General features: G+C 45.3%; 1 protein-coding gene across 3 annotated transcripts in view; it reads left to right on the forward strand.

The window, feature by feature from the left end:
- Nucleotides 1–22,877, forward strand: part of PRKAG1 (protein kinase AMP-activated non-catalytic subunit gamma 1) — a 458,467-nt gene that overhangs the window by 56,379 nt on the left and 379,211 nt on the right. Inside the window, exon 1 of one of the 3 annotated variants that reach the window (XM_069653841.1) lies at nt 21,363–21,453. The exons of 1 other annotated variant lie outside the window; for it this stretch is intronic. In XM_069653841.1, the coding sequence (XP_069509942.1) occupies nt 21,400–21,453 (54 nt within the window). In that variant the 5' untranslated portion in view covers nt 21,363–21,399. One more of the 3 variants, XM_069653842.1, reaches the window with a different exon arrangement.

A 22,877-nucleotide genomic window follows, 5' to 3' on the forward strand; every position in this document is an offset into this window, starting at 1 on the left:
AAGCAGAAAAGGCCTTCCAAGACTTAAAAAGGAAATTCACCTCAGCCCCAGTTTTAAAACATCCTCGCCCAGATCTCCCTTATGTGGTAGAGACTGATGCATCCAGTTTGGCAATGGGGGCGGTTCTTTGTCAGAAAGACCCTGAGACAGGTCAACTTCATCCGGTGGCCTTTTGGTCACACAAATTCACGGCACCAGAACTGAACTATGCTATAACCGACAAAGAGCTTCTGGCCATCAAGGCAGCATTCAAAGCTTGGCGACATTACCTCCTTGGGGCCAGACACACCATTACTGTGATTACCTATCCCCGAAATTTACAGTACCTAAAGTCCGCCAAGGCCCAGTCCTCTCGCCAGCTCCGATGGGCATTATTTTTCGCAGAATACGATTTTGTGATTACGTACCGACCTGGTTGCCGAAATGGCAAGGCGGATGGACTGTCCCGTATAGGGATGGAAGAGGCAAATTCAAATCCGGATCCTGTACCCATCATCCCAGGGGGAATAATCCTTGGAATCGCCACTTCATTGACCCTGGACATCCACAAGGAAATCTCGCACCTCTTCAATTCCGAGGCTTTACAAGACTGGTCAACCAAAAGCAGTCGTCATTCTGTTATTGAACACTTACCTTATTTCCAAGAACGTCTCTACTTACCTAGTAACGAACTTCAAAAACAGGTTATCTCAAATTATCATGAATCATTTGTGGACGGCCACCCTGGAATTGCAAAAACTGAAGCCAACATCAAGACACATTTTTGGTGGCCAACATGGCGAAGGATATTAAACAATTTGTACTATCATGTGGCATTTGAGCACAGAGCAAGGCCCACAAAAAGAAACCACCAGGTCTACTACAGCCTCTGGCTATACCCACCTACACCTTGGCATATGTTATCCCTTGATTTTATCACAGATCTTCCTCCCTGTAACGGCTTCAACACTATATTAGTGGTTGTAGACTTATTTTCAAAAATGGCCCACTTCATCCTGTTAAAAGGTTTACCCTCCGCTTCAATTTTGGCAAAGGAATTCCTAGAACAGATTGTCCAAATACATGGATTCCCCTCTGTATTAGTCTCAGATCGGGGGAGTCATGTTATCTCACAATTCTGGAGAAAATGTTGTCAGTTAGCCCAAATTGACGCAAGACTTTCAACCAGCCACCATCCTCAAACGGATGGTCAAACCGAGAGAACCAACCAGACTTTGGAGCAATACCTAAGATGCCTGTTACATCAAACCGAAAGCAATTGGAAAGACGTTTTATGGATAACCGAATATGCCTACAATAACTCATTGCATTCCAGCACAGGGCAAAGCCCCTTCTATACAATATATGGAATGCATCCACGAACCTCATAACTCGACCCACCTCAGCAGTTGGAAATGCCTGCCGTAAGCAGTTTGCACAAAACCATCACCCAAGCCTTCAAGAGGGCAACAGAACATTTAAGACAAGCTAAAGAAAGATGCAAGAAAACTGCAGATCAACATAGGAGTGAAGCTCCAAAATACCAGATTGGAGATGAGGTTTGGTTAGCCTCAAGACATATTCCACTAAAAGGAACCCACACATTTAATCCCAGATATTTGGGACCATTCTCCATCAAGGCCATCATAAACCCAATGGCAGTAAAATTGGAGCTTGCCCCGAGCATGCGAGTCCACCCCGTATTCCACGTCTCCCTTCTGAAACCAGTACAACCAGGAACTCGGATCACGAAACAGCGAAGACCCATCTTGGTAGATGGCGAACCAGAATTCGAGGTGAAAGACATTCTGGACTCAAAGTGGGTTAAAAAAAAAACTCTATCGAGTTGACTGGAAAGGCTATGGTCCCCAAGAAAGGTCATGGGAGCCAAGTGACTGCGTTCATGCCCCCGCCTAATAAACCAGTTCCTTCGAAACTACCTGACCAAACCCGGACCAGCGAGACAAACCACCTTTGAGGGGGGAGGGGGGAGTGCTGTCACGGTTCATGCCCCCAAACATCAGGTGCAGACCAACCTGCCCAGGCATCGGCATCCATGGGGGCCTTTAAGGCCCCAAAGGATCCCTTGGGGGCTTCCTGGACTCAGTCCTGGCGCCGTTGGTGCCCGGCTCATGCTCCCATCACCAATATTGAACCACGTGTTCGCCAGTCTGAGGCAGTGTTACGCTCACCTGGCTCCCACAGAGGCGTCGGTCTGAACTGGACAGTTGCAGTCTCCACCAATGTGACGCTTAGGGCCGAGATGACGGACTGGACTGGCCCACCTAGCTTCGTTTGCTTGGCCCGTAGGAATATTCTTCTGCAAATGGAGAAAGGGAATTAACCACCCGTGGAGTTAAGTGTAAATCCCCCCACCCTCGCTGTTCTCCCCACGAATCACCTTTGATGTCCCCTCTTATAGTCTCCCCTGATGGTTTGAAAAGAGCTCTCCATCCTGCATTGAGCGCAGGGGCGCGTTGATAACCAGTTGCTTCACTGGCTCGAAGGAATTGGTGAGTTCCAGAACAATATTGACTCCGAAAAGTATGTAGTTCGTAAGAGTTCAAATGCCTGACTTTCACTCTTGTCCGATTCCTTGCAGATTGCAGCTTGACCCTAGTGAAGAGTTCCTCGTGGCAACCGGTAATATTCTGGTAAGGATTTGTATTTCCAACACAGTTCGATAAATGTCAATATGTAACCTGTTGCTTTCTCCCTTATTCAGGCGCTGAGAGAAAGTATGAAGTCTCGGGGAATAATACCTCCGGCGGTAAAATCAGGTAAGTCTATTGTGGTGAGGAGGGTTCCCCTTGATAGTCCCTTTGTTTCACCTTGCTGTCCTTTTGTTTCCCCTTAAGGGCCGGGGTTCGGCGAAGATGCAGTGGAAGCTGCGCCGACCCGTGAAGAGGAATAGTACCCCCGGTGGTAAAATCAGGTAAGTCTATTGGGGGGTAACTAATATACCTCTGTATATTCCCTTGGCTCACCTTGCTGTTCTTGTCTACTCCTTAGGTGCTGGAATGCGGCGGGAACATGCAGGAGGATGCGGTGGAATATGAAGATGCTGCGTAGGCTGGTGAGTTCAGCGCGGCGCTGCAGCAGGCGAGGCGACGCGCATAAAATAACTTCTTTCTTCCAGCTCGAAGGCGCGATGGATCGGGAATTCAGGTAAGGATCAAAGGTATTGCTCTTGTTCTAACCTTTTCTCCTTCTTTCTCCATTTTTCTAGGAGCTCCAAACTCGAGGCAGGCGTGGCAGAAGACTGGATGCAGACTTGCAGGCACGGTGAGCGTTACGCTGCTGGATGCAGAATAACGCGAAGCGTGTGCTGCTCTTTGGGCGTGGTTTAAATAGCCTCCAAAGTAGTTGCAAAGTATTCCTCCCCAGCCCCGCCCGAGTAAAAAAATAGTCCCTTGGTAAAATAGTCCCTTCCAAGCCTCATTTGGCTTGGAGCTCTTGCAGCATGGTCTGCATCGGGTAAGCTTGCAGCACGGTCTGCATCAGGTAAGTTCTAGTCTATGAGCATGGCGCCATAGGCGCCAGGACCGCACCCAAACAGCCCCTAGCAGGGTTTTTTGGGCTTGCTCAAAATAACTTGATGCCTGCTTCCGGGGTTGCTGGACCTGGTCTGGGTCCCCGGGGGTAGGCATCATGACGGGCAGGCTGAAGGGACTACTTGCTTGGGGAACTATTTGCTAGGGTGTGGTTGCTGGGACTACTTTACCTGGGGACTACTTTCTGAAGGCTATATAAACCACGCCCTCAGTACAGAACACGCTTCGTGTTATTCTGCACTCCTGCAGTGTAACGCTCACTGTGTCTGTTACCTTCGGCCAGTCTTCAGCTACGCCCGTCCAGTTTTTCTTGAGCTACCTGCAAAGGAAGGAAGAGAAAGGTGAAGAAACGGAACTAGACTCTTACCCGAACCTCTATGTCTTCATCTGCTGAGCTGAAAGGGAAAAGACATCAGGTTAGCCGCGCAGACCAAGAAATCCACATCGCTATCCTGCACACTGTTAATATTTACCTGAGAGCTGCTCATTCCGGCGATCCAGCGAAGTACCATCACTCGACCGCCGCCATCATTCGCCCGCTGCTCCGGAGTCCCTGCACCTGTTGAACATAAGAAAAACACCAGGTGCACTGGGAAAAGCCCGCATTGGACATTTAATTCTTATGCAGCGCCATTACTCACCTGTAGGTTGCTTTTCCTAGCGGTCCCGCAAGGCTTCACCACGCGATCCATCCCGGAGCGCAGAAGGACAATAGCGCATATAGACACTTATCACAGAATGCCGGTGTGAACTTACCTTGGAAAACAACTCTGCCTTCTTCATATTTTCACACCAAAGGGAAACCTATAGGAAAAAGGCACAGAAGTGAACTTGGGCAATTTTGAACTCTACGGCGAACCATGTAATTGGTATAAGAGTTACCCATTTGAGTCAATGTTGTCTGGAACTCTACAGGATCAGTGAAATAACTAGATCCTTGAACTCTATGCACCTCTGCATACTGTTGCAGGATGGAGAGCCTGCCATTCATAAAACCAAGGTGAGGCATAGCAGCGAAGTGTATTAGAAGGCCACGGGAGGTGGGAGTAGGCCTTCCACCTTACAGTTGGGTAACATTTCATTTAACCTTTTAGGCGCACCTTGGTGAGGGAAGCGGAATTCAGAGGGGGCACGTGAAACCACTTAAGTTCGGACCAGCCAGTCCCATTCGGTGCCCCTGTGGAGACGAGGTGAGCGTAACAGCTGGTCAATACAGCTCCTTCCATTGAAAACCTTTGATAATTTCTTCTGAACTAACTTTGCTTCCTCCAACTTTCTTTCGTCTTGTTTTTTCTGGCTTTCACTTGCTTTAGCCGACAATGAAGAACTATAGTCAACTGAATCTCTGCCCATGGTTTCTCCTATTCCCACTATCTTTTTCAACTGTCTCTGTACTGGCTTAAGCAATCCTTGAGACAGTATGTGATTTAAAAAAAAAAGATATAGTTTTATCCCACAGTGCTCTCGTTTTGAGCCGCCATTTTTCTTGAATATAAGCAACTGGGTCTTCGTCATCACGCATTTTGCACATCATGATTGTGTTAATGTGTGATGAATCGGGATATTGCACTCTGCGTGCTCTCATACATCTACCCTACAATTGTTAAATGGTGCTCTGTCATGAGTAGTATTCTGAGCGGTTATTCTGGGATAGCCCTCTCCCCTAGGATGGCAGCAAGCAGGCGTTATCCTTGCTGTCATTCTTTCTAATTTATATAACCACTTGCCACTCCTGATGTTGGTGTCTGTAGTTTACAGCCAGAATTATTCTTGTTCATTTGAAGCCATGGTAAATATTGCAGCAGTCCTCTCCCCTTTCGAAGAATGGGAATTGTGTGCACTCCATGTTCTGTCTTGGCGCAGTCAGTCCCCGTCTCATGTGAGTGATGTCTGTTATGTTAATTTTCTTCCGTCCTGGTATATTTCTTAATCTATTCACATAAGGTGTTCTTTCTTCTAGGCTTTTTGATCGCATTTTCAGGAGCCTGGAGCTTTTAGCAGGCTCCAGCATTCTTTCTGATTCCCCCCCCACTCCTGACCATGTTCTTTCTCTCCCTGTTCTTAAACCTGTGGAGGAGGCTTGTGCAGCATCTTCCTCTTCTCCATCTTCTTCCCTGTCTTCATCCATGAACATCGTATTACAACCTTCATCCCTTCCTTCATATTTTCTCTCCTCAAACCCTATTCTCTTCAGGGGAATCGTCCTATGCAATCCACTCATCACTTCCTCCAATACACACCCCCCCCCCCCCGCCCCTCGGTGGGGACCCTACTACACTCTACTTTACAGTGTGGACACCACCGTCCCTCCTGCTTCTATATAAATAACCAATCTTCTTTCGCATGGCTTCCCCCTGATCTTCCTCTGGAGCGGTACAGTTCCCGAGTATCTCCTCCACTTCCCTTTTATGCCTTTCTAACCGCTCCTTACTTTGATCTGAAGCATTTGTCCCTTGACAGTCTCATCAATTTATTTCCTCTTTTTATTCCCATCTCTCGTTCTATCTCCCTGTCTCTTTCTCTCTATTACTTTTGCTCTCTCCTTCTCTACATCGCTTTGCCTTTCTTCTTCTCCCTTTCCCTTTGTTTTCTCGCCCTACTCCTTTCTTTTTTCTTCCCTTTTCCCCTGGTTCTCTTCTAGTTTCCTCTCCTATTTGCCTCATATTTCCTTTCCTTTTCTTCCTCATATATTCTTTCCCATTCTTTATTTTCCTGCTCTTCTTTCTAATTCCTTTTTCTCTTCTTCTTTTCTTGTCCTCCTTATTTCTACTTTCTTTCTCCAACTTCCCTTTCTCTTTCTAGAGTCATCCATGTTTCTTCAGTCTAATTTAAGCAGTATTTGTCCTCACACCCACTAATTCCGGGTAATCGTCATCTCTTCCCTGTTAACCTGCCTGCCTCTCTGTCTCTGCATCTCTTCCTCCGCCTCTGTCAATTTCGACTGCAGATCGCAGTGCTCGCTGCATTTCTCGCGTGTGGACATTGGTTTGTGTTTATTTGAGCTCTGTTTCTACTGTAGGTGGGGGGTGCATATGTAGGGTTAGTGTACCCTGCCGATGCCTTTAGTTCTTTCAATGGATATAATTCTTGTATTTCGGAAAACTGATGAATCCTTGAGAAGGAGAAGCCGAGGGTGCTGTGTCCTCCCCTTTCGGCCGATTAAGCATCCTCTCGCTCACGGGTGGCTCTTCCATTCCCATACATTTTCTACAGTTCTAGAGTGGCTAATCGCTTTGCAACTTTTTCCCCTTTGTTCGTGGCATGCAGATATGTAATGTGTTGCAGCACTTACCTCGAAAGGGTTCCCTCTTGTGGCCAGGCAATGAACATCTTGCCTGCAGTATCACAAACCCACTGCAAGTGATACTTTAGAATGTTATCCTTGTACCGGTGCAATTCTTTACATAAATGCATAAGGGGAGTGTCTCCCACAATGGCACGTCACTATTTAGACTGCCAATACTTACCCAACCTTAATGTAACTTAAAACTTTGTCCACTCCAGTCTCCTTCCTACAATATTCTCCTCTATTTCCAACACTTTTACATCTCCTGCCAACATCTTCTTTGCTTACAACAACTGTTCGGGCAGGCACCACAAACACTGCCCATGCTCTGGACCACACCCTTTTGGTCCAAACCACAACTCCACGTGCTCTACAGTCTACACCAATATGCACAAGCCCATACGTTTTACAAACCCAAACCACTTTATACCCTACCGCTGGCGCCAGCAATCGCTATGCATATAAATGCATCACAAATATAATACGGCCGTCTTCTTGTTACCTGGCACGGTATCCTTACCTTTTCATCATACCCCAGAAGGGGATTTGCAACACACTCTTCCGTCACCTTGTCTTGGGCAAATTCTTTATTATTAATACCTCATCACGAGGTTTAGTGTGTTGCCTTCTGCAATATTGTTACAGGTATTCTACTAGTCAATCTCTTAACATTTCACAATTTCCCACTATGCAAACACTCCTTTCTCCCATTTTTCCCCCGTTCTGCCAAGTCGATCTGTGCTTACATCTGTGGATCGGCCAAAGCCTTCTGGTATCGACTTTCCCCCAATTAGCCATCTGCCTTTTGCCCTATGGGGTGCTCTGCAGGGATCGGAAATTATTTTCTCCAAGGGGGGTTCCTGTCGACTTTCTCAGTTCACACGTGATTCACTGGTCTCCACAGGTCGCCTCAGTCTCCAGCCATGGCAAGGGACTTCGACAATACGGGTGCCCTGGCCCACCATCTGAACCACTACCATATGCAATATTAAGCTAACTAGCAGTCAGGTGAAATGCAATATTGACCAACCATGGAGTAGATATCTGATATTAAGTCATGAGAGAAGTGGGGTTTTACTGAAGTACAGTAATGGCTGTACCCCCTGCCCACACCACACTTAGCTTACCTGTCGCTGTAGGATGGTCTTTGGGGCATTGTAGGGCGAACAGGGGCAAACCTGCTCAAAGAGCAGCCCAAACAAGGAGCTGCCCTTAGTTGTGAACCTTTGCTGGCTGCCCGGGCAAGGGGCTGCCATTTGAAAGGCTGATAAATGGGGTTCTGGTCACGTGTGCCTACAACACAGACCAATGGATCGCTGCGAGGGAGGGTAGGAGGGAGGGAGAGAGAGAGATGGAGCAAGGAGGAGGCCTAGGCACACGGCGAAATGCCAAATGAACAAGCACTAGAAACGTTCAAAACCAATGGATGGCAGGGCATTGAAGAAAAGCTGCAAATGTTGCTCTCAAAGCTTACCGGTGGCTGCTGTGCTGCAGGAGCAGATCCAAAGTGGACCGGAGGCTCTGATGTAAAGTGTAGAAACACTCTGGTGCTTCCTAGTCATGTGTGCCTACAACATGGACCAATGGATGGGTGCGACGGAGGGAGGGAGGGAGGCGGCGTCCCGGGCACAAGGCAAAATGCCGAAATGAAATTAAACGAGCACCAGAATATGTTTGACTAACTTGAATAAGCAGGGATCGAAATTAAGATTGGATAAGCAGTAGCTAAAAGCAGCTCTTTTGTATTATGGTGGGTCGGAAGAAGGTGTCTGACTTTATAAGGACATTCTAATTCACTTTTATACAAATTCTAAGAAAAAGGCCCATCTTTCCCTATTTCTAGAGGAAGTTCCCAACCGATCTTAAAGAACTTAAGGTGTTTGTCTTTAGGAAGTCAGTCCGAATCAAATTCTACCTGACCCTACCACGAAGATGACTAACTTAAACAATTCCAAGAGATTGGCTTAATACTCCTGGGTTGCCAATATCTTCTGACAGTCTTTGTATCAATGTCCCTATTCCTTGGGCTGCTTGTCTAGCACACTACTCTGTAATAGTCTCTTGTTATCCCTTGGATTAACTCTTGTAGCTCTTCTACAACAGTCTTTGGTTTTGTACTCTCTTTAATGATGCATCTGTGGCAACTTTCCTCCTGATACTTTCTCACCTTCCTGTTGGAGGTTTTAGACCTCTCATAATCTATTGATCCAGGCGTTTTCAGCTCGGCTCTGGTTTCTACCCACTTTGTATTACCCATCTCCTGGGTTCTCTCTTTGTAACTATCTTGCTTACTTGATAGTCTTGACTGTCCTTCTTTATTCCAAGATTTTATGCCACCATTTGTCCCCTTTTCACCTTGGTGCTCATACAGCAATTTCGCTCCTTTATCAGGTATTTGTTCAGAGTCTTCATATACTTCCCACACACGGTTATTCAATCCCCTTATCAGCCTTACACAGTTCCAATTACATAGGTTTATATCAAGTACTTGTCCTGAGTACTGGGATGAATTTCCCTCCTTGTATTCGGCTGCCCTGGCAGTCTCCCCTTTCTCCCATTCTCCCCGTTACCTCTCTGCATGTCGGGGAACGCTATGGGCGTTGGCCTTCACTCCGGTGATCCTCTTCGATACTGCCTTTCTCCTTCCCGTTCTCGGCTTCCCTGCTGCCGTAAACAGTGGTTAATGTTGGGAAGCTGTTCGTGCTCCCAGTTGACTTCTCTGGTGGTCTCTCTGCGTGTTTTGTTGGGCCACCACCTGACACAGATCTCTGCTTTACTGTTTGACAACAGCTCCTCTGTTGAGTACGCCAGGCCTCCAGCATCTTACTCTGGCATTTTTCAGCTCTCTGAAAGTTGTGGGCTCCGCGGCTCGTCTATTGTCTGCCTCTGAGGCATGCTCACGTCAGGGTGCTTCCCCGGTGTGGGATACTCTCTGCTTTTCCATTTTCCTTTACTTGTCCCAGTTAAGTATGCGTCTTCTCTTAAAGAGACATTCTCCTTTCCTTCTCCGGGCTGGTTGGTTCCAGCATTACCTTCATCCAAATATGTAGATGTTACATTAGTCTTAGGCAGACAGCCCCATTTATGCTACTTTGCTGTGTGGGCTGGAGTTCCTCACAGTAACAGGAGTCCTTCTTCCCTAAGAGGGAGTCTCTCCTAGTGATGTCCCACTTGCCCATGCCCCTAAGGGGTCTTGCCTTGTGGGCTCACCTCCCTAGCCTCAAAGGGGGAGGGTCCCCCTTGGGGAGAAGGGGCCAATGCCTTCAGTTTGTCACAGTATCCTGCATTAACCACTCACCAGGAGCTATCACTGGGGTATGAGGATCTAGTACCTAGCATTCTGCAAATGTAACTTCCACAGAAGATGCAAAACGATCATAATGTCCATTATTTATGCCCCTTTATGCTTTAAAATACTGTATTTATTTGTTTATATACAGGAGGACCAATGCTCTTTTGATCACAAAAGAATGTACTGTAGATAAGAAATCGGATCTGACCGGAAGCAGTGAGCTTCTTGCAATGGGGTGAGTTTGACAGACATTCTGACCAGTTTGTGGAGGGGAGTAAAGGGAAGTCACCGGGGACAGTATATATCTGGACATACATAGATTAAGGACAGCCAAAATTCAACATTTGTAAGGGCAGGTAGGTGGTACGTCCATCTGTGCTCGGGATGTGACAATGCTAGAGTGGAGGCAGAGGATGTGAGGGACAGAGGCAGGTTAGAGGCGAGCGAACAATATTAGCTAGCGGACAGATGAGAGGTAGGTTAGGAGTGTAACTATGAGACGAGGAGGTAGCCTTTTAGTTCGGTTTTGAACAAATCCGTGTGGACTGTTTCTCGAACATCCGGGGGAAGAGAATTCCATGCAAGTGGAGCAAGAAGAGAGCGACGGAGCAGAAGCGAGAAGAAGCCCAGGGAGGGCGAGGAGACACAAGGATAGTCGAAGGCAGAGCAGAGATTACAAGAAGGCTTCTAAAGTTGGATAGAAGAGGATAAATACAGTGGTGCCTTGCCCTGGATAGGTTTGTGAACCAGGAGAAGACATTTAAATCTAGCCCTGTTTTGTATTGTCAGCCATCCATCCTGGTGACGGTTCGAGGAAGTAGGTATGAACTGAGGGAGTTCAAAGATGGTCCTGATCTTGTTGAGTGGAAAGAAAACGAAGTTGTAGGGACCAATGAGGACGCTGTCACAGTAGTCCAGTTTAGAGAATGTAAGAGTGGTTAAGCGATGCTTGGCGGTGTGGAATTTTCCTAATATTTAGGAGGTTGAGTCGAGCTGCTGTTCCAGTTTCGGAGACAGTATAGATGTGTCCTAATGTTTGTTTATATATTGTCCGAAATGCAGAGTTGAATTCACATAGGTGTGCTTGTTTTGCATCAGTTAGCATGGGGAGTCTAGCTGTTGGTATCAAAAAGGAGCTAAATAGCTCCCAGCTCAATTTCGAAATGTGAATAAGTTATTTTGAAGCATAATCGACCATTTTGATTGGACAAATTAATTTGGATTATATGTATTGTGAAAAAGAAAAATTGTTATTGTTTTGAGCAAGTGTTAATTACAACATTTGAATATGATGCTAATTGGACAAATTATGAATTAAATGTATAGATGTGTGACAAAGGTAATTGTTTAACTGTTCCAAATATATAATTATCTCCAGCTTTATATAGAATTTCCGATTAAATCCCAATTTATTCAGAGAGACGAGTTAGTCACTTAAGGGTGCAGGAGGTCTAATGACCAGGGAGCTGTTGTAAATATTTTGGTATTTTTTGAACCCCAGTGATTTAAGCGATCTAATTTTAGTAAGTTTGTATTCCTTCGGCTTTGGTAGTTTTAGTAGTAGGATGGTAATGAACATGATCAATCGGTGTCATTAACATGCTGCAGCTTTACATTTCATAGGATCTATGTGATTTGGCTGTGGCAGAATTGACCGTAGTCAATTTTGCTGCGAAACCAATTTTGCCTTGGCCAAAATCCACAAATCTATGGCCCCGCCACCTCCCCAATACACCCCCCCCCCCACTTACCTTTTCCGCTTCCTTCTGATACTGGGGTGTCGGTTCCATCCCTCTTAGGCCGGTCGGATCTGACGCCGCGGAGACTGCTTTACTCCCCCCCCCCCCCCCTTCCTTCCCCCGCCTCCAATCCTCAGGAAGCGGGGGACTCCCCCTACCTGCCAAGACCATGAATACAGAGTATGGCCTTGGGGGAGTAGCGGGGGAGTAACCAGCTTCCTGAGGATTGGAGGCGGGGGGAAAGAAACCTGCTCCCCATGTTCGATAATGATTACCCAGTTTGATTTTTAATCGATCGAATGGTACTGGCCGAATTCAGCCAAATATACCATTCAATCAATTAAAATTGATCAAATATCATTATACCATTTCTCAAATACACATTCAAAATAATTCACTGGGACAACATTGAGGTAATGCATCCTGTGATGTCCATTCCTATGGTCATTGTGTGATTAAGGGTATGCAATGCCACATCTGCAATTGCTATGATTTTGGTGAAATTATTTTGTTCCCTGGTTTCAGCACTTGTTGTGGGATCATAGTCGAATATCCTTCCCCCTCTGCTTGTGTTCTTAGCTGATAAATGTAGTAATGCTTAGTAATAAACTGAACACCAGTTTGAAGTTCTATATGAAATGGACAAGATTTGCACATGGAGGAATGGGAGAACATTTGGTCGAGAGCCAAGTTAATGACTTGGGAATCGGAATGTCTCTCTAGACTCTTTGGTCAAGTGGGAAAACTGAGCTAAGTTGTTTTATATTGTGCAAATACTTGGCTCCCTGTGTTTCCGTGACTTTACATTTGTTTGCATCTAGAATCAAATGTCTTGTTAATGGGCAACTGTAACCTTTTCATGTTTTGAAGTTGTAAAAGGTAGTACCCATCTAACGTTTCTCAGTCTAGGATCAGGGGTTGACACGTGCAGAGGAGCCCATCTATGAAAATAGGGACTAGCTAATTTGTCTGCCAATTCATCATTTGATGAACGTATGCCATGTCTGATTTTTTTGCTTGTGCATGTCCACTGCTCATTTCAACTCTGTGATCCAAGGGTTTACAAGCTTGAAATATTTCCATTTACCCGTTTCCCTTATTGAGGCATATTCTGCACCCATGATACCCTGCTTCGCAATGAAGCCCAGTGACGCTAGAGATCGGCTCAGATCAGCACATTCTGTATTAAGTCTAAATTTCAACTCCCACTCGTACCAATGATATCAACGCAGCATTGAAATACCCACAGCATCAGTTTTACGTGCCCTAACCCAGTGCCATGAACAGGGCTAACAAAGGTGACTCTGCCTCTCGGGTGTCTTTCTTGCAGGCCCTTTCTAAGCACTTGTAAAGTCATTCTTTTTCTTTTCTGTGAGGCCGAGGGTCTCGTGGGACTCCATCCCAAAACTGTGCTTCCAGTAAGTTTGACACCGAACAACATTTGGCTAGACCACAGTCCCTGAAATCTCAAGGCATTTTCGTTTGCTCTCATCACAAGCTGCACAAATAAACTTCAGAATTCCTCATTCAGTCTGGGGACACTGAACAGGATAATTAAGTTCCATGGCTACTCTGAGCCAGCACAGCTTAGGACTTTCTATCCTAAACTATTTGGAAGTTCAGAGGTATGGCCTTGTGTTCTTAGTTGAATGTTTTGGTTAAAAAAAATACTTGGCCTAAAAATTGGCATTGTTAGAAAGCATATGTTAATCCTTGATTCATCCACTGGCCGGTATTGTAATAGTTCGTCCTCAACTGTGATGATTACATCTGGTTTTCCAATAGGTTTCCTGCCGCACGAGCTCACCGAAGCTGAAAGAAAACAAGGAAAGGACATTTTAAAGATAAGCAGATGTATACAATCAAATCATAGTAATAAGAAATGTTATGATATCTCTTTTCACCCCTTAGCAGAGGGCTGTAGAAAAATCACCCAAAGGGAAAAACAGGGTGTCCACCAGGTTCGAACAAAGTGCTTTCATTGCATAATATAACAGGGTTCCCTTTCTATTCTCTATATGCTCTGACAGTAATTACCATTTTACTATTGTCAACATGTTTAACTTGATGTTGAAATGAGTGCAGAATCAAAGATCCAACTTGTGTCGGACCCCTCGTCAGTGAGGGTCCTTCTTCAGGGGGAAGATGAGGGAGTGGCAGCCATGTGTAAAGGAAAATGAAAGGAATGGCTTTTACAGGGAGAGCAGTCTTGTAAAGAACACTGAACATATTTCTAAAAGAGTGAGCACACTGTCCTACACTTACCTTAGCATTTAGGAATGTAAAAACAAGATTGATCACTCATAAAGACCACACTATTTGAACAGGGGTCCTAGTGAGATAAAGGATCTAGGTTACTCGTAAGATAATTTGAAGAAAAATAGGCTTGTAGTGGTATATACACCAGTGCAGAAAATGATGTGCTCAAAATATTGTGAGAAAAGCGTGAAGTGTGCTTTAAAAGACTGCCCATTGTTTCCAAAACCATTGCTTTTATTTTCTTTTAGACATCGCCACGATCGCCTCTGCCCTTTCCCCCCTTTGAAAGACGACCCTCACTAACCAGGGTTCTGAAACATGTCTGGGCTTTCTTTCTGAACTTTTTTCAACATCAAGTTAAACATCTTTACAATAATAAAATAGTGATTATTAGTACCAACAATATTGCATCTTTATTTTTCCAAGTGTCTTAGAGTGTGTGTTTTGGGGAATATTTTACCATTTCAATGTTTGTTTTTGTACACTGTCTGTAATCGGTGTATTTATGTAACATAGCATAGCAGTCTTTTCTTTCAGGAAGTGATGGGCTGTTGCCTAGGTACATTTAGGCCCAACAGATGAACAAGAGACCCCACTATTCAGATAAACTGAACACATATATATATATATATATATATATTATTATCCATTAGAGTATTATAAATGAGCAATATAAAGTTTAATTCAGTAGGAGGTAATATAGAAGTGCTAGACCGTATTTTTATGAAAACAGTAAATGGCCTTAGACAAGACCCTTCACACCGCCAAAGCCAGCCCCAATACCCTTTACCTCATCATGCTATAGCAGTGGGAGACACATGCAAGGTACATTAATATAGCCCATAGATCATGGCCATAACGTGTTCTTTTCCCCTCCCCACAGCTAGTGAAGCAGAAAAATCCCACAAAGCACTATTAGCACAAAAAACTGGTGCATTTGAGAGGCAAAGCGCTTACACACAAACTATAATCCGTCAGATTATTTGACATCTGGTAACGCAGCACTGGGCCGAAATGGGGTCGCAGTGTACTCAAAAACCCATTCTGGAAACAACTGAACAAATCTCTATGTTTAGATATAATGTTACTGAGTGGCAAATGGTAAAGTGCAGAGAAGTATTCAGAAGTTAATATAAAAACACGGGTACTTTCTGAAAATACTTAAATGTCCTGGAAATTCAAGGACCTGCATGGGGATCTAGGAAAGATTTCACTGTCCAGGTAAGTACCCATTAGGCTCACTTTAGCTGAGTTTCCAGAGTTCTCAAAAGTTTTCAAATATAGAAGAAGACGACAAACCCAATAGGCTTGCTGCAGTAATTTGTAAAAGAGTGATACTACCCCACCGATGTAGCAGAATGGGCAACCAGCAGATGGGGACACCAGAGGTGGTCACCAAGAAGAGTTCCAGCCGAGGGTACGAGATCCAGCACGTCAGGAAGAGCTTGCTGCAGAGGGAGCACAAGCTCACTGAAGGTAGTCTAAAATGGAGTAACCAGAAAACCCATCATATTCCTGAATCCAGGGAACCCCCTGATGAAGTATCCAACAAATATCCCTGGGTCAAGTACTCATGTTGCTGGATGTGGAGGTTTCAGCAGAGGAATGGTGGGAGAAAGATGAGTTTAGGTGCCATGTTTAGGTCGAGTTAGTGACAGTTCGGACCTTCGACTTGAATGAACTCAAATGCATGACCCCTCGAGGATCGTAATGGCCCAAAGGACAAACAAATGCAGCACCTATGAGGAGGACTAGCAAGGCAGCTGCACCAGTATCTCAAAACATGGTGAGAGGAGGACGTGGGAACCCAACCAGTGTTCCAGGACACCTCAGAGAGCAGATACCAAGAAATTGTGCCACAATGGGAGCAACGCTAGGAGACAACCCAGAAACTACCCAAAACAGAGACGGTACAGTGAAGGCTAAGCAACTGTCTGTTCCATGAAGGAACAGGAAGTCCAAGATGGGAACCACCAGCAAAGAAGCAAGGACAAAGCCAGAGGGCATCAGTCTTGCGCAAGTTCAGGGATAGAATCACTGGGGAATACAGCAGTTCTCACAATGATAACACATTCACCCAGTTGCAGGCCTAAGCCAGCCTTTAATCATGCTGGCCCCAAAGTCTGCCAAAACACTGGCCAAACCACACTGGGGCTTGTGACGTATTGAGGGAATTTGTATCTTCTCCCCAAGGGAGAGACCCCCCCCCTCTGGGGAGGTGAGCCCTCTCAGCTTCTCCCTCCCTAGGATTTAAGGCAAGTGGGACCGGACCTCACCTGGAGACACTCCCCTGTTGGGGACAAGGACTCCCGTTCCTGTGAGAAACTCCCTGATGCCCTCAAGGTGATGCCCTACATGGATTTGTGTAATAGAACAGAACATTATCAATTCCATAAAGATGATGCAAACTTCTGCTATCCACAACAGAAAACGAAGACTATCCATTTAAATCGCACCCTCCAATGGACTGTGCCGAGGATGCTGAAAAGGGATGATATGACAAGACAGATTGAAACAGTGAGAAAGGGTGAGAAGACAAGAGAAGCCTGAAAGCAGAGAGAACCAGGGAATTTTCCTGTGCGTAGCATAGCGGAAGGAGGCAGAGCTCCTGCATAGCCCCCATGTACGCCAGTCAAGCTCTGACAGAGAGCCAAAGACGCTGGGAGACTGGCATATGAGAACAGAAGAAATCGCAATGCAATTGAAGAATGAGTTTGGTGGTGGCGTGACCACGCACAAACAGTGGTGGGCAGTCTGCCTGCAGAGCAACACTGATGCCACTTAAAGGAAGGAGCCATTGTGACCTAAGATACGGAGGAAGTTTGATTCGGAAGACTGGAACGAAACGCACGTGAACTAGATGGTGCAACTAGTGAGCCGCAGAGCCAAGAGAAGGCAGAAAGAGTCCGAAGACCTTACTGGTACCATTGACGGGACCCCTCGGAACAGAATGTAATACGGGGAACGGGATCACCGGAGAGTTAAGAGGGACTCATTATAACCCAACTCCTTATAACCCGAACAAAACTCATCCCAGTGCTAATAAGAAAAGTATTGGAAATAAGCCAAGGAATGAGAACCATGTTCGTGAAAGGCAGAGCTATATGAAATACACAAAGTGGGAGAGGAGTTGAGAACTCGCTACCTTGGTAGAAGGGAAAAGTCAACCCAGGTCCCAAAGATGAGAAAGAGAATATAAAAAATAAAGACATTTGGGGAAAAATAAACCCAGGAGACCTGGAAGTCAAAAATCATATATGAAACAGCACTCTGGGAAGAGAGGCCTGACAAGAATGAGAGAAGGAACCTGTACATAAGTACGATTGTTTGTATAAAAGCGGAGAGGAAAGCTGTCAGTCCTCTACAAGAGTTACATAACTTACTCCAGAAGATAACAAGAGACTGTGTGTGTATGGTCTACCCAGTGGAATGTAAGAACATAGAAAACCCTGTGACAAAACACAACATAGAGAGGAAGGGAGTCATTCTCTTGTCCTTAGTTACATTAGTGGTATGGTCATATAGGTTAGGTTTGGACAGCGTACAGACTTGTTTTTGGACATTCACCCTGACTGATGAGTACTGTAGTTAGTATAAAAAGTAGGGAACACCCCATAGATATAGAGAGAGTTGGGCCTTATTTTACTTTAGAATACAAATCGCACATAACATTTCTTCACATCCTCTGTTCCTTCTTCTGATCCTCTACATTGTACATTGGGAGGTCTAGTTGCACCAGTTTATCCTGCAATCAAGAGTGCTTTTGTGAGCTCAAGCTAAGCCAAGCTCAGTACGACCACAGTTCCTTGTATTGTGGTCCACTTAGATAAAGGAATGGCACAAAACAAAATCGATATGAACGAAATTATATAGGTGCATTGGGCTGCTAATGCTGTAAAAGTGTTGAAGCCAAAACAACCAGCAGTGCTTTTTCTGGGTGATATAATCAACTTGGCACCAAAATGGGGTGCTTAAGAAGCACAATTACCCTAGTCGCTATAGTGCGACCAGTGCTTTACACCAGATAAAGTGTTGCAGTGGCAGGAGGGCTTCAGTAGAAGTCCCTATGTGCAAAACGGAAAAGTTTAAAAAAACAAGTAGGCAAACAAAAAGCTTCTGGGACTCGGGAAGTTAGCTTGCCATAACCCCCCAAAATGAAAATGCTTTAAAAAATGTATAATACAACTAATAATTTGGCAGTTATTATGAAAAGAATAACACAGGCATTTAAGTGACATTGTCATATTAAAATACAGAGCAAGTAGAAACAAAGGTGGTAGACCCAAATCTTACCTCACCTGCAAACCCACTGGCGATCACTAGACTTATCTGCTTTACCATGCCTTTGAACGTCTGAGAACATACTTGTCTGCTGGAGTTTGATACAAAATAGTTAGCAAGGTGTGATGAACCTAGACGTATCACCCCTTTGTCTGGGACACCGAACACTACTCATGTGGTGGCCAAACGACATGTCCAAACGCTTTCTCAACTTTCCCTGCTAGAGATACTACTAAAATACACCACGACACATATCCCAGTAAAATAACACAAGTCATAAATTAATATAGAACTTGGACGAGGAGTCCACGGAAGAGGGCACAGAACTGTTGGCAAAGGTTTAGGGCCTGATTCATGGAAGTGTTTTATAATGGCGCAATCCCATAGGAAAACCTTCCATGAATCAGGCCCTTAGTGTTTGCACAACAAAGGGAGCGGGACCAGGTTTAAAAACAGACGGAGAACAAAACGCGGGTTGTTGTTGAAGCAGTAGCAGTGGTAGCAGCAGTAGCCATGAGGACAGAAGTATTGACAATGATTGCAGGAGTTGGAAGAGTTGTGGAGTTAGCCAGCAGAAAGGAAGGAGTAGTGACAGTGTGGTGGTGGTCGGAGCGGACGAGGCCATGGTGGAAGAAAGAATGAAGTGAACATTATGTTGGACCAAAGACAGGCGGAAGACCAAGAGTCAGCAGAAACCAGGGCTTCATGCAGTGGTGCATTGCTGCATAGGCTGAGTACGGCTGCCGAGGAGACTGCCCCCCTCGCCACCCTCCCGTGGTGGCACTTAAATTGTTGGATGGTACGCATCATCCTTCCTGAACACGAGGCAAAGGGTGCTTTTTAAAGTGTAAAAAATGGAGGTTTGCCTCTGTGAAATCACGATCAAGGTTGTTTCTCGTTTGTGCAGATTTCTTTGAAGTCTTATTTTGTATTGCTGGGCAGGGGCAGGCACAAGTGACATTGAAAATGCTAATGGTCCCTTTTCCTGACAAGTCGCAGCTCACTGGGAAGTGGCCATTGGCATTTCCAAAGCCCCTCATTCTATGTATACGTACTCCACAGTAAATACCTGCACCACATGAGTCTGATTTTTTTTAAATCATTTTTTTCTAGCTAGTCTGCAATGTGTCTAAGGCGACATGAAAATAGTGGGGTAATAATGCATATACACTTGCACATTTTATTTTATAAACAATTCTATGAGCGAAGACAAGAAGGGCAATACAGAGAGGTCTGGTTGTCTTGTGCAGGCTAGAACATTTCAAGCATCAGGGTGTTGTTTTACGAACTCATTGATTTCGGGAATAAGGGGTGTTTAAAATGAATGTTAAAAACAAGGAAAGGGGCGTTTTAGAAAATTGGGGACGGGCATGGGGACAACTTTAGAGAATTGCCACAACCGGGAGGCTGCCTCGCCACTCTCCTCAGTAAGATCAAATGGGTTTGTTGCAAGGCTTTGTGACACCCAGATTCAAAACGAGGGGGCGCACTTTCAGACACCCAGAAAGGAGACCCGAAAAAAGCAATGTACATGTACAACGTTAACACGAACCATTGGTCCCTGGCGTTCGGTAGCAGCGAACAACGCGGCAAACAAGAAAAGACTGTTGGTTCCCTTGAAAATAGAACAGAGTTGCGGGAATCTGCAGAGACTATTCGCGTAGAGCTAAGCCACCAGTCTCCAGCGCTCAGCGACTTGCACCCAGACAGCACAAACCCAACAGGACAGAAGAAATTGATTCCGGGGAGCCTGACCGACCGACCTCCGGTGAACCAAAGAGGTGGAGGTACCGGTTGGTGGTTGGGTGTGGAAAAGGAATGGGCTTCGAGTGGCTAAACAAACTGTATTCAGAAACAAGAAAGATTAACAAAACACCACAGCGCGGCATACTTTGGACAGATAAAATACGTCTAGGTTACAGGCGTGGCAGGGTAAAAGAGAATACCCTCTTCACTGGGGAAATATCAGAAGGCAAGCAAGAGGTAGAGATTTTCCTCTGAGAAGGCACCTATTCTCCCTCGTCCTGTAGTTCTGGGATAATAAATTGACATTCTTTTGGCAGAAGAGCACACCCCCCTCTGCCAAAGACAGGAGGGCATTAATAATAGAGTTGTGCATCACAATAGTAGTTTCGAAAGACCAGGGGAAGACGATTGTCCCCCCCCTGGCATTACTGAAACTCTATTCAGGGGTATAAACTTGCATCCTCTGACAATAAGTGAATCTTACTTAGAAGTAGTGGAACTCCATTCATTTGGGAATTTTCTTTATCAGAACTATGTGTCGGAGAAGGCCAAAGGCTGCAGACGAGCAGCCAAAATTGTTCCCTTTTAGTAGGTTTTGAAGTTGTTAGAGTGCGAGGGTCCGTTTTTCGACACAAAACAGTGGTTATCATTTTGGACATCCTGACAGACAGGTCCGTTCGTTTTGAGGCAAGGAAACCCGTCGTAGAGTTGGGGCTAGTAAGGTATTTTTCCAACCAGGTTTATTATTTACATAAAAGCATTGTGCAACAAACCACTAATCCGTCTCCTTACTTGGATTTCTCACAAAGGGCACACCTGTACTTTGTCTCGCCATAACAGGTGTCCTGATTAAGGCATGTTGCCTCCATTTACAAACTGAGTTTACTGGTCAAGGGCACTATGTACATACTTAAGACTTAACATACCTCTTGCCTCCCTTCCCTGTGCTACTTACGTAGAAACATGTATCGCTTGGCCACAGCACTCTGCACCATATACTGCACAGCCTCCAATCCAACAAGGGTGCCATTGTTAGTCTGAGGCGTTTACTGGACAACAGTCCATATCCATGTTTCCCAATATTTCCTAGTTTGCTCACAGTACCATTAGTGATCTCTCGCAGGCACCGAATGTACTCCTCCTGTGACAATCCTGTGTTTGCGTCGGTGGATTAGACACTTAAGACCGCCATCATAAGCTCTTAGAATAAGCTCATTAAGACTGTGCACAGCCTGTCGCTAGCAACACGTCCTTGCAAGCAAAATGAAGCTCCGCAGAGCTCTGCTGAGGCGGCGTGACAGTTCAGCCAGAAAAGCGGTGGGTTTTTATTCCAAGATGTTCAGGCTACTTTTAAATCGGCACCTTAGCTTTTGGATCAAGGGGCCAGTACTTTGCTTCAAATGGAGAGCTAGAATTTGAAGGTATGCTGCTTTGAACTTTGGGTGGTAATGTTGAGTAGGGGGCATGTAGCGGATTCTAGGGATTCGGAGGTAGGGGCTGTGATTTTTAGGAGGAGTAGAGTCCTTGGCTTCCGGGAGGTGGGATGCCATGGACTTTGGGAGCATGTATTGACCTTTAGGTGAATCTCTTGGTCTCCCTTGGTGATTCGATATTTGCGAGTATGTTGCTTAACTGAGCATCACTGAATGACTTTTGGGGATGATACTGAGCGATTCAAGCTAGGCTTACCAATTACTCTATAGCACGCTGTTAGAATGAATTTCCTAGACCTTAGTCCAGGATGAAGCTAAATGTTGTTTGCAGGGTTTCTCTGAATATGCCGGACTTGCCCAGAGTAAAGACTTAGCAGGGCAGTCAAGGCTATACTCTAGAGGAGAAGCGGTGGTTAAAAATACAATGTAGCATACAGTAAGGGATTGTCCACACAATGGTGAAATATAAAAATGAACTATAGAATAGGTGGGTAACTAGTTTTAAAATGGTGGTTGGGGCAGTGTCTTCCGCAGAAGTAATTAAATGTTTAGTAAGTATTTTGGAATTCTGAATGCATCTTATGGAGGGAGCTTTTCTTGGATCTTGGGCAAATCCCAATGATGCCCACTAGGATAAATATAATAGACAACATGTGGTTATGGTGAAAAAGAGCTGTCGGAGTTTAGCCCCATAGAAAATCCAGTGGATATCTTACGGTTAGACGGAAAGGTAGCTTTTAGGGTTCAGCATAGGAGATGCAGGGGGCTACGCCATCCTAGGAACATGGCGCAAAGACCCTAGGCAATATTGCTGGTATGAATATGAAGAAAAGTAAACCAGGTACTTTGGTTCTGTGCAGCTACTTTGGTAGCCACGATGGCAGCCTTATGGTGAAAACAGTGCAGGCCGTGGTCCAGCGGTTCAACAAAGCTATGTCTCTGTATTTTGCACATTCTTAGCTTCTGGATCATACCTACTAGTCCTTTGCAAGAGATTTGCAAGGTTCCAGACAGTAGATGGAATACACAAGGACCACCAACAATTGCTTGTCATTGAAACCGGTAGTCCTTTGGGTGAGCATCCAAGCTGTACCTGCTGAGTCAGGGAAAGGGAGCACCAGTGTGGTCCCTTCTGTTCATTTGGAGTGAGGCCTGGAATGCACAGATTCAGAGCAGGTGCAGGGTGTTTGTCTTCCTTGGGTAAGTTTCTCTTCGTACTGCTTATGGATGAGTATCCTGCAATTGACATGTCCTTCTGCGATTCCTGAGAGCTTGCTGTACCTCCAGTTTCTGGTCAGGCACAATGCA

This window comes from Ambystoma mexicanum, chromosome 3q (genome assembly GCF_040938575.1).
Source record: "Ambystoma mexicanum isolate Mex_15411 chromosome 3q, UKY_AmexF1_1, whole genome shotgun sequence".
NCBI classification, from domain to species: Eukaryota; Metazoa; Chordata; class Amphibia; order Caudata; family Ambystomatidae; genus Ambystoma; species Ambystoma mexicanum.